Here is a 16,206-nt window from a genome sequence, read left to right as displayed (position 1 = left end):
CACTAAACAGTGTAGACATACAGCACGTACATTCTCACGACAACAGGGGACACTGAACAGTGTAGACATACAGCATGTACATTCTCACGACAACAGAGGACACTGAACAGTGTAGACATACAGCACGTACATTCTCACGACAACAGAGGTCACTGAACAGTGTAGACATACAGCACGTACATTCTCACGACAACAGAGGTCACTGAACAGTGTAGACATACAGCACGTACATTCTCACGACAACAGGGGACATTGAACAGTGTAGACATACAGCACGTACATTCTCACGACAACAGAGGTCACTAAACAGTGTAGACATACAGCACGTACATTCTCACGACAACAGAGGACACTGAACAGTGTAGACATACAGCACGTACATTCTCACGACAACAGGGGACACTGAACAGTGTAGACATACAGCACGTACATTCTCACGACAACAGAGGTCACTAAACAGTGTAGACATACAGCACGTACATTCTCACGACAACAGGGGACACTGAACAGTGTAGACATACAGCATGTACATTCTCACGACAACAGAGGACACTGAACAGTGTAGACATACAGCACGTACATTCTCACGACAACAGAGGACACTGAACAGTGTAGACATACAGCACGTACATTCTCACGACAACAGAGGTCACTAAACAGTGTAGCCATACAGCACGTACATTCTCACGACAACAGGGGTCACTGAACAGTGTAGACATACAGTACGTACATTCTCACGACAACAGAGGTCACTAAACAGTGTAGCCATACAGCACGTACATTCTCACGACAACTGGGGTCACTGAACAGTGTAGACATACATTACGTACATTCTCACGACAACAGGGGACACTGAACAGTGTAGACATACAGCACGTACATTCTCACGACAACAGAGGTCACTGAACAGTGTAGACATACAGCACGTACATTCTCACGACAACAGGGGACACTGAACAGTGTAGACATACAGCACGTACATTCTCACGACAACAGAGGTCACTAAACAGTGTAGACATACAGCACGTACATTCTCACAACAACAGGGGACACTGAACAGTGTAGACATACAGCATGTACATTCTCACGACAACAGAGGACACTGAACAGTGTAGACATACAGCACGTACATTCTCACGACAACAGAGGTCACTGAACAGTGTAGACATACAGCACGTACATTCTCACGACAACAGAGGTCACTAAACAGTGTAGACCTACAGCACGTACATTCTCACGACAACAGGGGACAATGAACAGTGTAGACATACAGCACGTCCATTCTCACGACAACAGAGGTCACTAAACAGTGTAGACATACAGCACGTACATTCTCACGACAACAGAGGACACTGAACAGTGTAGACATACAGCACGTACATTCTCACGACAACAGAGGACACTGAACAGTGTAGACATACAGCACGTACATTCTCACGACAACAGAGGTCACTGAACAGTGTAGACATACAGCACGTACATTCTCACGACAACAGGGGACACTGAACAGTGTAGACATACAGCACGTACATTCTCACGACAACAGAGGTCACTAAACAGTGTAGACATACAGCACGTACATTCTCACGACAACAGAGGACACTGAACAGTGTAGTTATACAGCACGTACATTCTCACGACAACAGGGGACACTGATCAGTGTAGACATACAGCACGTACATGCTCACGACATCAAGGGACACTGAACAGTGTAGACATACAGCACGTACATGCTCACGACATCAAGGGACACTGAACAGTGTAGACATACAGCACGTACATGCTCACGACATCAAGGGACACTGAACAGTGTAGTTATACAGCACGTACATTCTTATGACAACAGGGGACACTGAACAGTGTAGACATACAGCACGTACATTCTCACGACAACAGAGGTCACTAAACAGTGTAGACATACAGCACGTACATTCTCACGACAACAGAGGTCACTAAACAGTGTAGACATACAGCACGTACATTCTCACGACAACAGAGGACACTGAACAGTGTAGACATACAGCACGTACATTCTCACGACAACAGAGGACACTGAACAGTGTAGACATACAGCACGTACATTCTCACGACAACAGAGGACACTGAACAGTGTAGACATACAGCACGTACATTCTCACGACAACAGAGGACACTGAACAGTGTAGACATACAGCACGTACATTCTCACGACAACAGAGGTCACTAAACAGTGTAGACATACAGCACGTACATTCTCACGACAACAGAGGACACTGAACAGTGTAGACATACAGCACGTACATTCTCACGACAACAGAGGTCACTAAACAGTGTAGACATACAGCGCGTACATTCTCACGACAACAGAGGTCACTAAACAGTGTAGACATACAAAACGTACATTCTCACGACAACAGAGGACACTGAACAGTGTAGACATACAAAACGTACATTCTCACGACAACAGGGTACACTGAACAGTGTAGACATACAGCACGTACATTATCACGACAACAGGGGACACTGAACAGTGTAGACATACAGCACGTACACTCTCACGACAACAGGGGACACTGAACAGTGTAGACATACAGCACGTACATTCTTATGACAACAGGGAACACTGAACAGTGTAGACATACAGCACATACATTCTCACGACAGCAGGGGACACTGAACAGTGTAGGCATACAGCACGTACATTCTTATGACAACAGGGGACACTGAACAGTGTAGACATACAGTTACGTACATTCTCACGATAACAGGGGACACTCAGTGAACAGTGTAGACATACAGCACGTACATTCTCACGACAACAGGGGACACTGAACAGTGTAGACATACAGCACGTACATTCTCACGACAACAGGGGACACTGAACAGTGTAGACATACAGCACGTACATTCTCACGACAACAGGGGACACTGAACAGTGTAGACATACAGCACGTACATTCTCACGACAACAGAGGTCACTGAACAGTGTAGACATACAGCATGTACATTCTCACGACAACAGAGTTCACTGAACAGTGTAGACATACAGCACGTACATTCTCACGACAACAGAGTTCACTGAACAGTGTAGACATACAGCACGTACATTCTCACGAGAACAGAGGTCACTGAACAGTGTAGACATACAGCACGTACATTCTCACGAGAACAGAGGTCACTGAACAGTGTAGACTTACAGCACGTACATTTTCACGACAACAGAGGTCACTGAACAGTGTAGACATACAGCATGTACATTCTCACGACAACAGGGGACACTCAGTGAACAGTGTAGACATACAGCACGTACATTCTCACGACAACAGAGGTCACTAAACAGTGTAGACATACAGCACGTACATTCTCACGACAACAGAGGACACTGAACAGTGTAGACATACAGCACGTACATTCTCACGACAACAGAGGTCACTAAACAGTGTAGACATACAGCACGTACATTCTCACGACAACAGAGGACACTGAACAGTGTAGACATACAGCACGTACATTCTCACGACAACAGAGGTCACTGAACAGTGTAGACATACAGCACGTACATTCTCACGACAACAGAGGTCACTGAACAGTGTAGACATACAGCACGTACATTCTCACGACAACAGAGGACACTGAACAGTGTAGACATACAGCACGTACATTCTCACGACAACAGGGACACTGAACAGTGTAGACATACAGCACGTACATTCTCACGACAACAGGGGACACTGAACAGTGTAGACATACAGCACGTACATTCTCACGACAACAGGGGACACTGAACAGTGTAGACATACAGCACGTACATTCTCACGACAACAGAGGTCACTGAACAGTGTAGACATACAGCACGTACATTCTCACGACAACAGGGGACACTGAACAGTGTAGACATACAGCACGTACATTCTCACGACAACAGAGGTCACTAAACAGTGTAGACATACAGCACGTACATTCTCACGACAACAGGGGACACTGAACAGTGTAGACATACAGCATGTACATTCTCACGACAACAGAGGACACTGAACAGTGTAGACATACAGCACGTACATTCTCACGACAACAGGGGTCACTGAACAGTGTAGACATACAGTACGTACATTCTCACGACAACAGAGGTCACTAAACAGTGTAGCCATACAGCACGTACATTCTCACGACAACAGGGGTCACTGAACAGTGTAGACATACAGCACGTACATTCTCACGACAACAGAGGTCACTGAACAGTGTAGACATACAGCACGTACATTCTCACGACAACAGAGGACACTGAACAGTGTAGACATACAGCACGTACATTCTCACGACAACAGAGGACACTGAACAGTGTAGACATACAGCACGTACATTCTCACGACAACAGAGGTCACTGAACAGTGTAGACATACAGCACGTACATTCTCACGACAACAGGGGACACTGAACAGTGTAGACATACAGCACGTACATTCTCACGACAACAGAGGTCACTAAACAGTGTAGACATACAGCACGTACATTCTCACGACAACCGAGGACACTGAACAGTGTAGGTATACAGCACGTACATTCTCACGACAACAGGGGACACTGATCAGTGTAGACATACAGCACGTACATTCTCACGACAACAAGGGACACTGAACAGTGTAGACATACAGCACGTACATGCTCACGACATCAGGGGACACTGAACAGTGTAGACATAGAGCACGTACATTCTCACGACAACAGAGGACACTGAACAGTGTAAACATACAGCACGTACATTCTCACGACAAAAGAGGACACTCAACAGTGTAGTCATACAGCACGTACATTCTCACGACAACAGGGGACACTGAACAGTGTAGACATACAGCACGTACATTCTCACGACAACAGAGGACACTGAACAGTGTAGACATACAGCACGTACATTCTCACGACAACAGAGGACACTGAACAGTGTAGACATACAGCACGTACATTCTCACGACAACAGAGGACACTGAACAGTGTAGACATACAGCACGTACATTCTCACGACAACAGAGGACACTGAACAGTGTAGACATACAGCACGTACATTCTCACGACAACAGAGGTCACTAAACAGTGTAGACATACAGCACGTACATTCTCACGACAACAGAGGTCACTGAACAGTGTAGACATACAGCACGTACATTCTCACAACAACAGAGGACACTGAACAGTGTAGACATACAGCACGTACATTCTCACGAAAACAGATGACGCTAAACAGTGTAGACATACAACACGCACATTATCACGACAACAGAGGACACTGAACAGTGTACGGACATAGTGCACGTACATGCTCACGACAACAGGGGACACTGAACAGTGTACACATACAGCACGTACATTCTCACGACAACAGGGGACACTGAACAGTGTAGACATACAGCACGTACATTCTCACGACAACAGGGGACAATGAACAGTGTAGACATACAGCACGTACATTCTCACGACAACAGGGGACACTGAACAGTGTAGACATACAGCACGTCCATGCTCACGACAACAGAAGACACTGGACAGTGTAGACATGCAGCATGTACATTCTCACGACAACAGGGGACACTCAGTGAACAGTGTAGACATACAGCACGTAAATTCTCACGACAACAGGGGACACTGAACAGTGTAGACATACAGCACGTACATTCTCACGACAACAGGGGACACTGAACAGTGTAGACATACAGCACGTACATTCTCACGACAACAGGGGACACTGAACAGTGTAGACATACAGCACGTACATTCTCACGAAAACAGAGGTCACTGAACGGTGTAGACATACAGCACGTACTTTCTCACGACAACAGAGGTCACTGAACAGTGAAGACATACAGCACGTACATTCTCACGACAACAGAGGTCACTAAACAGTGTAGACATACAGCGCGTACATTCTCACGACAACAGAGGTCACTGAACAGTGTAGACATACAGCACGTACATTCTCACGACAACAGAGGTCACTGAACAGTGTAGACATACAGCATGTACATTCTCACGACAACAGGGGACACTCAGTGAACAGTGTAGACATACAGCACGTACATTCTCACGACAACAGAGGTCACTGAACAGTGTAGACATACAGCACGTACATTCTCACGACAACAGAGGACACTGAACAGTGTAGACATACAGCACGTACATTCTCACGACAACAGAGGTCACTAAACAGTGTAGCCATACAGCACGTACATTCTCACGACAACAGGGGTCACTGAACAGTGTAGACATACAGTACGTACATTCTCACTACAACAGAGGTCACTAAACAGTGTAGCCATACAGCACGTACATTCTCACGACAACAGAGGTCACTAAACAGTGTAGACATACAACACGTACATTCTCACGACAACAGAGGACACTAAACAGTGTAGACATACAAAACGTACATTCTCACGACAACAGGGGACACTGAACAGTGTAGACATACAGCACGTACATTCTCACAACAACAGGGGACACTGAACAGTGTACACATACAGCACGTACACTCTCACGACAACAGGGGACACTGAACAGTGTAGACATACAGCACGTACATTCTCACGACAACAGAATTCACTGAACAGTGTAGACATACAGCACGTACATTCTCACGACAACAGAGTTCACTGAACAGTGTAGACATACAGCACGTACATTCTCACGAGAACAGAGGTCACTGAACAGTGTAGACTTACAGCACGTACATTTTCACGACAACAGAAGTCACTGAACAGTGTAGACATACAGCATGTACATTCTCACGACAACAGGGGACACTCAGTGAACAGTGTAGACATACAAGCACGTACATTCTCACGACAACAGAGGACACTGAACAGTGTAGACATACATCACGTACATTCTCACGACAGCAGGGGACACTGAACAGTGTAGACATACAGCACGTATACTATGATGCTCACGACAACAGAGGTCACTGAACAGTGTAGACATACAGCACGTACACTATGATGCTCACGACAACAGGGGACACTGAACAGTGTAGACATACAGCACGTACATTCTTATGACAACAGAGGACACTGAACAGTGTAAACATACAGCACGTACATTCTCACGACAACAGAGGACACTGAACAGTGTAGACATACAGCACGTACATTCTCACGACAACAGAGGACACTGAACAGTGTAGACATACAGCACGTACATTCTCACGACAACAGGGGACACTGAACAGTGTAGACATACAGCACGTACATTCTCACGACAACAGGGGACACTGAACAGTGTAGACATACAGCACGTACATTCTCACGACAACAGGGGACACTGAACAGTGTAGACATGTGCTCATCTCCATGAAAAGGGCCCATGCCCAAGGCTTCAGACTTCAGACGTCTCTCTCTCCAATTGTTTGTAAACCTGCTAAGACTCAAAGTAAATGTGTCAGCAAATTTGTCCGAGGGTATGGGTGAGGTAACCTTTTACGTTTAACTATTTTCACGATCCACACAATGCAACAGAAAAGTATGTTTGGTGTTCCACATTTTATTCACTGACATTACACAATGAAAAGAGATCTTCGGTTTACTTCTAAAATGCAAAAATGTTAATCTTCAAACCAAAATCCTAAACAAATACAACAAGAGGCGAAGCTTTCAAGGCTCACGTAAGAAATCGACAAACGGTAACACAAACTCAATCACTCCGTCACACATACACACACACACACACAGTAAGCATATAGGTGAAACTGTGCAAGAAAGCGAGACACTGGATCTGCCAACTAGTCTCGCTCACAATAACAATGACCGAGACTTTCAGTAATTCCTTTGCGTGACGTCTAACCCTCTTACGTCATAATGTGACGTCTTCAAATGTTAAAGTTTCTATCACACACGTCAAACACTTTTGACCGAGACGTAATCTTCTTATAAAAATGCGAGCTTTATCCATAGACTCGGAAATGTTAAAGTTTCTATCACACACACACACACACACACACACACACACACGCACAGACAGACAAAGTTACGATCGCATAGGCTACACTTACGTGAGCCAAAAACTATATGTTGTATCATCTAATTCTGAAAATACATCTTGTACAACTATATGTTCATAATACAATACCTATTTCATCATGTCACTTCAGTTTCTTTCAATGAATAATCTTCTCCATTATTCAAGATGACCACATGGTTCTTTGCATTCTATGACTATCTTATGTTGCCAATAAACAAGTACTTATGAAACCAAAAAGTGCTGTTAATAATTATAACTGACTTCTTTAAAAATAAAACAGCTAAGCCTAAAAACTCATTAAACAAAACAACATTCACGTACTTTAAATAATCTTTTGTCACTAATTCCTTTCTAAATTGACTAAGACACAACATTCCTGAGAGTTCTAAAACACTGATTCCTGACTTCCTGACAATCAAAGGGAAAGTAATCCTGACATTCCATTGGTCAAAAACAAGCACAGTTCCTTCCCTTACACTAAATAGACAAATCAGTAAGCCCCCAAAAGTACTTTGTCAAATGGGAAAGAAAGAATAAGAATGAATACTTTCACAGGTTTACATGTTTACAGGAGATTAAGGCTTTGAACAAGATGTGACAAGAAGTGTTACAAGACATGCGGTTTTTAGAACCGTCTTCACTTTCACCGTGATTGCCACAGGTTGTTGTCACATTAAATACACAAACAATAACCAGCCAACCAACCCATCTCTGTCTGTCTATCTCTGTCTTTCTCTGTCTGTCTGTCTATCTCTGTCTGTCTATCTGTCTGTCTATCTCTGCCTGTCTATCTCTGTCTGTTTATCTCTGTCTGTCTTTCTCTGTCTGTCTGTCTGTCTGTCTGTCTCTGTCTATCTGTCTGTCTTTCTCTGTCTGTCTATCTCTGTCTGTCTATCTCTGTCTGTCTATCTCTGTCTGTCTATCTCTGTCTGTCTATCTCTGTCTATCTATCTCTGTCTGTCTATCTCTGTCTGTCTATCTCTGTCTGTCTATCTCTGTCTGTCTATATCTGTCTGTCTATATCTGTCTGTCTATATCTGTCTGTCTATCTATGCCTGTCTATCTCTGTCTGTCTGTCTGTCTGTGTCTGTCTATCTCTGTCTGTCTATCTCTGTCTGTCTATCTCTGTCTGTCTATCTCTGTCTCCCCTCCCCCTCCCCTCCCCCTCAGCTCCTACACGGCCGATCTAATCTGTCAATGTGTTGGGGGTCGTATACAAGCATTGTGCGTGTCAGTGTCGATACATGCAAATAGACTGAACATTCCTCACTGATGACGATCACAACAGCCAACTTGATGGTTGAGTGTTTGTAACCCCGCCACCTGCTTGATAAAGAGATGAGATGTTCCGATCTCCCCCCCCCCCTCCCCCATTTCGTGGCACAAAACCAGGTAAAAATGGTAAAGATCCTGAAATCCATGTCGGGGAATTATAGAAACATGAAAATACCCAGCATGCATCCCACGACACAGAGTAGAGTATAATTATATGGCCGACGCAACATAGGGTCAAGCACATACAATCCTCTTCGTGCTAAACCATGGGTGTACATGGGCGTTTTGGCCCACACACGCACAGGAAAATAAAATAATGTTTGAACATTTTTTCTGAGTACCATGTGAGGAAACACGTCCACATACTATCGCATGACAATAAGGTGAGTCACACTATCTAAAACAACGCTATGACAGAAGTGACTGCAATAGCATGCACACCACTCATTATTATGAACAGCGCTATGACAGAAGTGACTGTAATAGCATTCAAACCACACATATGAACATCGCTATGACAGAAGTGACTGTAATATCATGCAAACCACACATATGAACATCGCTATGACAGAAGTGACTGTAATATCATGCAAACCACACATATGAACATCGCTATGACAGAAGGGACTTTACTATCATAGAAACCACACTAATGAACATCGCTATGGCAGAAGTGACAGTCATATCATGCAAACCACACATATGAATATCGCTATGACAGAAGTGACGGTCATATCATGCAAACCACACATATGAACATCGCTATGACAGAAGTGACGGTAATATCATACATAGTACATATATGAACAGTGCTAGGACAGAAATGACATGTGCACAGTAATATCATGATCATTACATATATGTATATGAACAGTGCTATGACAGAAGTAACGGTTATATCATGCACATCACACAGGGACCGGCTGTGGAATGTGCTCCGCCGTGCAGTACCTCTGGGTCACCGGGGAACCAGGCTGCCTGTCCTGCCCCGCCCTTGATGGCAAGATCACAGGAATCAGAGGACCAAGTGTTAAGGTTGTCAGACCATGAGGTAAATTCATCTTAGAAAAAAAAAAACACACAGCGAAATCTCATATTGTAAGACTTGAAGTTATGTTTAGAATGAATAAGGTGAATTATCATTAGTTTTACTCTTTTTGTGTTGTTGTTGTTGTTGTTGTTGTTGTTGTTGTTGTTGTTGCTGGTGTTGTTGTTGTTGTTGTTGTTGTTGTTGTTGTTGTTTTCTTTGTTTTTGTTTTTCATTTTGAATTTACATCATAGAGCTACTTATTTTCTAACACTTATCTGCTGTGTTGTAGGCAAATATTGTGTGAACCACCAATCAGACATACGTCCCTATTTGGTGTCTGTATTTTCACTGTCTTCATAGTTGACGTAGGTTGTGAATGATACTAGAAGTGAGCAGACAGTACATCATCATGTCTTGGATTCCAGAGAGAGTTTCTCAACGCCTGGTTCCCTCACCTTGAGAGCGAATCATACATAATCCCCCCGGCTCACATGGACACTGTGCATGAGAAAATGGCATATACCGGAGAAGGTGAGAGAATCCCGGTACTGAAAACACAGCAACAAATAGACATAGATGAGAGTAGAGAGGTCAGGGACACTGTCCGCATAGACAGAGTGCTGAAAAATGTCCACCACTGCATGAATCAGATAAAGGACAAAGCCGCGAGGGAAAATGAAATTATGGTAATTCTGACTCAAGCTAAACTTGGTGTATATGGTGCTGATACCCAAAGCATCTATACTGGTGCAGCCGCCAGGAACACGAAAAGCGTCAAAGCAGAGCCGTTGAACCTGAAGGAGGACTTTGTTGACCTGCTCGTCATACATCGCGAGCGTGGGATAATGATGGCGGCAATCATACCTCAGACAGAAGACGACCCCCTTGCAGTTCAAGAAGAACTAAAGAAGGCCGCTGCGTACCTGAAGCAAGCCAGAGATGTTGTGAGGCGCTCTGTTCTGGGTGACCTGGTCACACAGCCAGCCCTCCACCAGGCCATTGTCCTGCCCGACACAACGAGACGCTGTCTGCAGGAGGTGCTGGAAAACATGAGCGATGTAAGTTAACCCTTGACCTACACTCGCTCACACACGCAAAAACAGACGCACGCAGGAGAGAAGTAGAGACAGAGAGAGAGAGAGAGAGAGAGAGAGAGAGAGAGAGAGAGAGAGAGAGAGAGAGAGAGAGAGAGAGAGAGAGAGAGAGAGAGATTGACAGAGCTTTGTTCACCAACGTAAAGTAAGGGCTAGTTCATAGCGCTATGCTCTTAGTCCACACACTGTGTGCAGTGTCCGTCCGTATGTCCGATCAAAAAAATTAACGTTCAGATTATCTGGAATGATTTTGAAGCTAGACCTTTAAACATTTTCAGACTTCTGGTATGTGATAATCTTCCGATTTGACCCCGATTCGATTGACCTTCGTCAAATGTTGGGGTCACAGCGGGGTCATGCTCTTCAACTTTTTAAGTTGAGTTTTGTTTCAGATATTTTGGAAACAAAGCCTCCACATTTCCCACAATTGTAGGTGTTATTAATCAGCAGACATGACCAAAATGTAGCTTGTTTCGTAAATGTTCACAGTAATAGCACGGACATGTTTGCTGGACAAGATAATCACCACTGAACATATCTGGAATATTACAGGTCACACTTTTGATCAAGTTTTGGTCGATTATTCTGATGCCAACGTTTCTCTTGAACATTTAATTTATGAAGCTGAAAGTGAAAGAAGTATTTTATATTGTTTTGTTTTTTATTGGGGTAAAGTCTTAAATGTGGGTTAGCTCACAGAGGTTATGAACAAACAATCTTTAAAACAAAAAGGATCTTATTGGGGGAGGTCGGGCATAAAGGGGGTGGTTGTATAAGGGAGGGACTCTTGTGGGAGGGGTGGTGGCGGGAGTCTTCCATGGGGGAGGGGGGTCCTAAAAGGTGTGGGGGTGGCGGGTTACATTGTTGTGGGACAAGACGAAGGCGATTCGAAAAAGCATTTGCTTTTTATTTTTCACTGGAGCTCTAAGAACAGTGACCTGGAATAGTAGACGTCATTTTTTTTGTCGCGAAAACGACGTCACTTAATTGTACTTTGCGTAGCCTAATGCGAGTCACCACAAACGGGAAACTCTTTTCCGAAAAGATGGTTTGCTTTTGTCCAGAAAGTTGTCTTTTAGGCTGGTAAACACTAAAGCAGGAATGAAGAGATTTCCAACTCAGGTAATGTTACACTGTCTTTGTGTGCATCGTGTATTAAACCACCCCTTGTGCCATTTCCCGCATTGTTTACAGTCCGTGTGTGTTGACCTCAGTTACAGGAGTTGCAGGAAGGCCTCAGCGTCGAGTCAGGTCGGAATGTCAGCCAGGTGTGTCTTTGTGAGGACGACATGGCTGACCAGACAAGGCTCGACGCGTGGTGGAGGGCAAGCTTGGAACGGAATGAGGGCGGGGACCATGCCATGGATACAGCTACCTACACACAGTTGGTTGCCAGGTACTGTTGCATAGCTGTATCAACTATCATATCGGTGAAGCGCACGCACGCACGTTTATAATTACTTGGCCTAACGTCATCTATCTTTCTTTCTTTCTTTCTGCCGACCCCTCCCCCCCCCCCCCCCCTCCTCTCTCTCTCTCTCTCTCTCTCTCTCTCTCTCTCTCTCTCTCTCTCTCTCTCTCTCTCTCTCTCTTTCAGATGTGTATTTTTGCATAACCTTTCGCTTACATTTACACGTTGCATGTGTGTTGGTGCATGTGTGTGTTTGTGTGTGTGTGTATGTGTGTGTGTGTGGGTGTGTGTGTGTGTGTGTGTGTGTGTGTTGTGCCTGTGTGTGTGGTGTGTGTGATATATACCTAATAATGTGTGTAAATGTGTATGCTGACAGATTCTCCATACCACTGACAACGATTGAGCTATTCCTCAGCAGACAGCCACGACTACAGCTGTGGACCCAGGGCCATCTTGTTCACGCTGTTGGAATGGAGCATGGTCGACCAATGACATGTATAGCTTTGTTCCCGCAGCAGTTTCAAGTCTTGGAGGAGCCGCCAGACGACTACGACGTCGACGTGAGAATCCTCTGGGGCCCGACGGGCACTTCAAAAAGCATAGTCTTGATAATAAAAGGTTTGTTTCTGCTGAGGAAGGGCTGCGCCACAGTCTTCGTTCTTCAGACGAGTGATGATGGCGCTGCTGCTGCTTACCTTGTGCGTCATCAGGTGAGAGAGACGGCCGGACAGGGAGCCGGCAGTGTGCAGCTCGTCAACATGGCGGATGTACTGGAGGAAGACGACGAAGGACAGTATCACTGGACAGAGGAAGGCAAGAATAAATTGGAGAAGCTGTGTCAACACGCACAGACACACGGACGCGTGCACATCCTGGCCGATGAGGCTGAGTGGTAAGAATGACGCTGAACACTGAATCTAACACTGCCTCCTGTCACTCTTGTGTTGGCCGGTGTGGTCGTGTTTGTTGGAAGGAAGTCTGATAATTCACAAATGTTATTACATTCACACCTTTTCTATGACCAGGTAATTCGTGTGCTTTTGGCCAAAAAATTCGGAAGATTTATGTGGAAGTAATGGCTCTTTATTTTCAAGTTTGAATAATAGACTGGGACATGTTTATTAGATGTAGAATGTGAATTCAGCAACTGTCACGGCGGTGTGTACTGATCAGTGATGTCATCAACCTGTCTGATCAGGCGCCACCCTTTCTTTGTCTGCCATTGGAAAAACTTGGTCAAGGTAACGAAGAGTGGAGCGAAATAACGTCATTCTGTTTACGTCATTATTAATCATTGCGTCATTGTATTTCAGGTTCACTGTGATTCTTATCCTGAACAGCAATCTTTGTGACTTCCTTTTTGCCAGGCGTTTTTGTTTTGTTTTAATCAGTTTCGTAATTTCAGGTGTAATCATGCACTGACACACCTGTCCGTTCTGTTGCTGTGACGTCATTACGAAGATCTACACTGCGTTAAAACAATAGGTGTGTGATAACTATAACACACCTGTCTGTTTTGTTTATAAACACTGACACACCTGTCTGTTCTGTTACAGTGACGTCATCGCAGAGATCTACCGGGCGTTAAAACAACGACACGTCAGGTTCACCCTGTGGGCAGCAGGCGTTAAGCTAGATGTACCTGCCGACATGAAGCGTCACGTCCGCTACCTGACGCAGCCCCTGAGAAGTCCACCTGCTGTGGTGAGAGAGGTGGAGCAGGCTGACGATATGAAGGAAGGAACGGTCCCGGCCTACACCAGGCCGCCAGTGTCCGCACCGTGCGACGGCCCACCTGTCCTGACGGTTGATCACTATGGTGATGGGTACCGCGGTGACAGACAGGGACATGAGGGTCGCTATACATGGCGGTGTGCACGGTGCGGGGAGCTGGTGGCAGACATGCTGCGAGATCTTCGTGTCGGTCAGTACACCTCTGTCTGTCTGTCTGTCTGTCTGTCTGTCTGTCTGTCTGTCTGTCCGCCTGTCTGTCTGTCCGCCTGTCTGTCTGTCCGCCTGTCTGTCTGTCTGTCCGTCTGCCGGTCTGTACATCTCTCTCTCTCTCTCTCTCTCTCTCTCTCTCTCTCTCTCTCTCTCTCTCTCTCTCTCTCTCTCGCAATGCAGTAAGTGTCAGTCAGGTTGGTGTACAACATTTCAATGACGTCATTAAACTTACAAGGAATGTTGGTATTTACGTCATTTACTGTGACGTCGTTACATAATATCGTCACAAGTCTGCCAAGGTGAGGTGTGGAACACTGAATAATATAAAATTGTTTTTCCTATTTCCAGGTGGTTGTGGTGCTGCTGATGTAGTTGTAGTCTCTGTTCACGTGTTGCTGTAGCCGGTGTTGGTGCGGAAGTTAGACATGGGTCGTCGTTGTTGTTTGTGTCGTGGTTGTTGTTGCTGGTGATGGTGTCGTCGTCGTTGTTGTTGTTGTTGGTGGTGTTGTTGTTGTTGTTGCAGTCGGTGTGGATGTGTCTTACACAACGACGATGTAATGTTGACGGTGTGTGTGATGTTTCAGGTTGCCAAGACAACGCTCCCCACGGGCAGGGCGGCCTCACCTTCAGCGACGTCTTTGTGCTGGGTTACATGTACTGTGACACAGACACAGCGGATGGTGACATCTTGTCACCAGCACCCTTCATCCGGGGCCTCGAGTCACGCGGCGTCCCCACCCGTAAGGTGGCTCATAACGACACAGAGGCCGTTAGACAACTGGCTGAAATGACGTCAGGTCCCACACAGAGAGCGGCAGGTAGGGGTCGAGACGAGGCGGTGACGGTGGCCAATGAGAAGACAGTATGGGGCTTGGAGAGACACGTCGTCGTCTACCTGGACAGTGTGTTAGATGATGCTGACGGTACCGGCCGCCTGAGATCCATGTCGCGGTCCACGGCCCAGGTGATCTGGGTGAAGGATGTTAGGACATAGACAGCGACAGCGACACTGAGTGACACCCACATCTCGTCACCGCCACCACCACCACCTGTCTCGACTATACATCCCGCAACGTCCAGCGATGTCTAACAACAACAACAACAACAACAACAACAACAACAACAACAACAACAACAACAACAACCGTTAAACTGAAAATCAACATTTTATCAAATCAATTTACTGAAACTCAGCAATACCTGTCCTTACAACCTGCCGCTCTCTGACAACTACGACGACGACAACATCATCCTCTACCACGACATCCACCATCATCCGCCACCATCACCACCGACACCGACAACAACAACCCGAGTGACATTTTTATCGTTTTAAAATACGGAGAATAAAATTAATTCACTCAACACATCGCTTGTTCTTCACTGACAAGCGCATAATTTCATTTATAAATAGCGTCATCAAGAAATGACGTCACGGACAGACAGTAAATGTTCTAGGGACATAGAGA

General features: G+C 45.3%; 1 protein-coding gene across 3 annotated transcripts in view; it reads left to right on the top strand.

Moving 5' to 3' along the window:
* The window catches only part of LOC138954157 (uncharacterized), a 37,506-nt gene extending 21,306 nt beyond the window's left edge, over positions 1 to 16,200 (top strand). For 2 of the 3 annotated variants that reach the window (XM_070326061.1, XM_070326060.1), the window contains exons 3-8: positions 10,175 to 10,309; positions 10,714 to 11,346; positions 12,597 to 12,778; positions 13,170 to 13,685; positions 14,350 to 14,717; positions 15,322 to 16,200. In XM_070326061.1, coding sequence (XP_070182162.1) covers positions 10,175 to 10,309; positions 10,714 to 11,346; positions 12,597 to 12,778; positions 13,170 to 13,685; positions 14,350 to 14,717; positions 15,322 to 15,731 — 2,244 coding nt within the window. In that variant the 3' untranslated portion in view covers positions 15,732 to 16,200. The remainder of the gene's footprint in view (positions 1 to 10,174; positions 10,310 to 10,713; positions 11,347 to 12,596; positions 12,779 to 13,169; positions 13,686 to 14,349; positions 14,718 to 15,321) is intronic. The other variant, XM_070326062.1, reaches the window with a different exon arrangement.
* Positions 16,201 to 16,206: the final 6 nt, after the last annotated feature.

This window comes from Littorina saxatilis, unplaced genomic scaffold, assembly GCF_037325665.1.
Source record: "Littorina saxatilis isolate snail1 unplaced genomic scaffold, US_GU_Lsax_2.0 SUPER_12_unloc_1, whole genome shotgun sequence".
Taxonomy (NCBI): domain Eukaryota; kingdom Metazoa; phylum Mollusca; class Gastropoda; order Littorinimorpha; family Littorinidae; genus Littorina; species Littorina saxatilis.
Note: the sequence above shows the minus strand (reverse complement) of the source record. Positions and strands in the feature narration are given on the sequence as shown.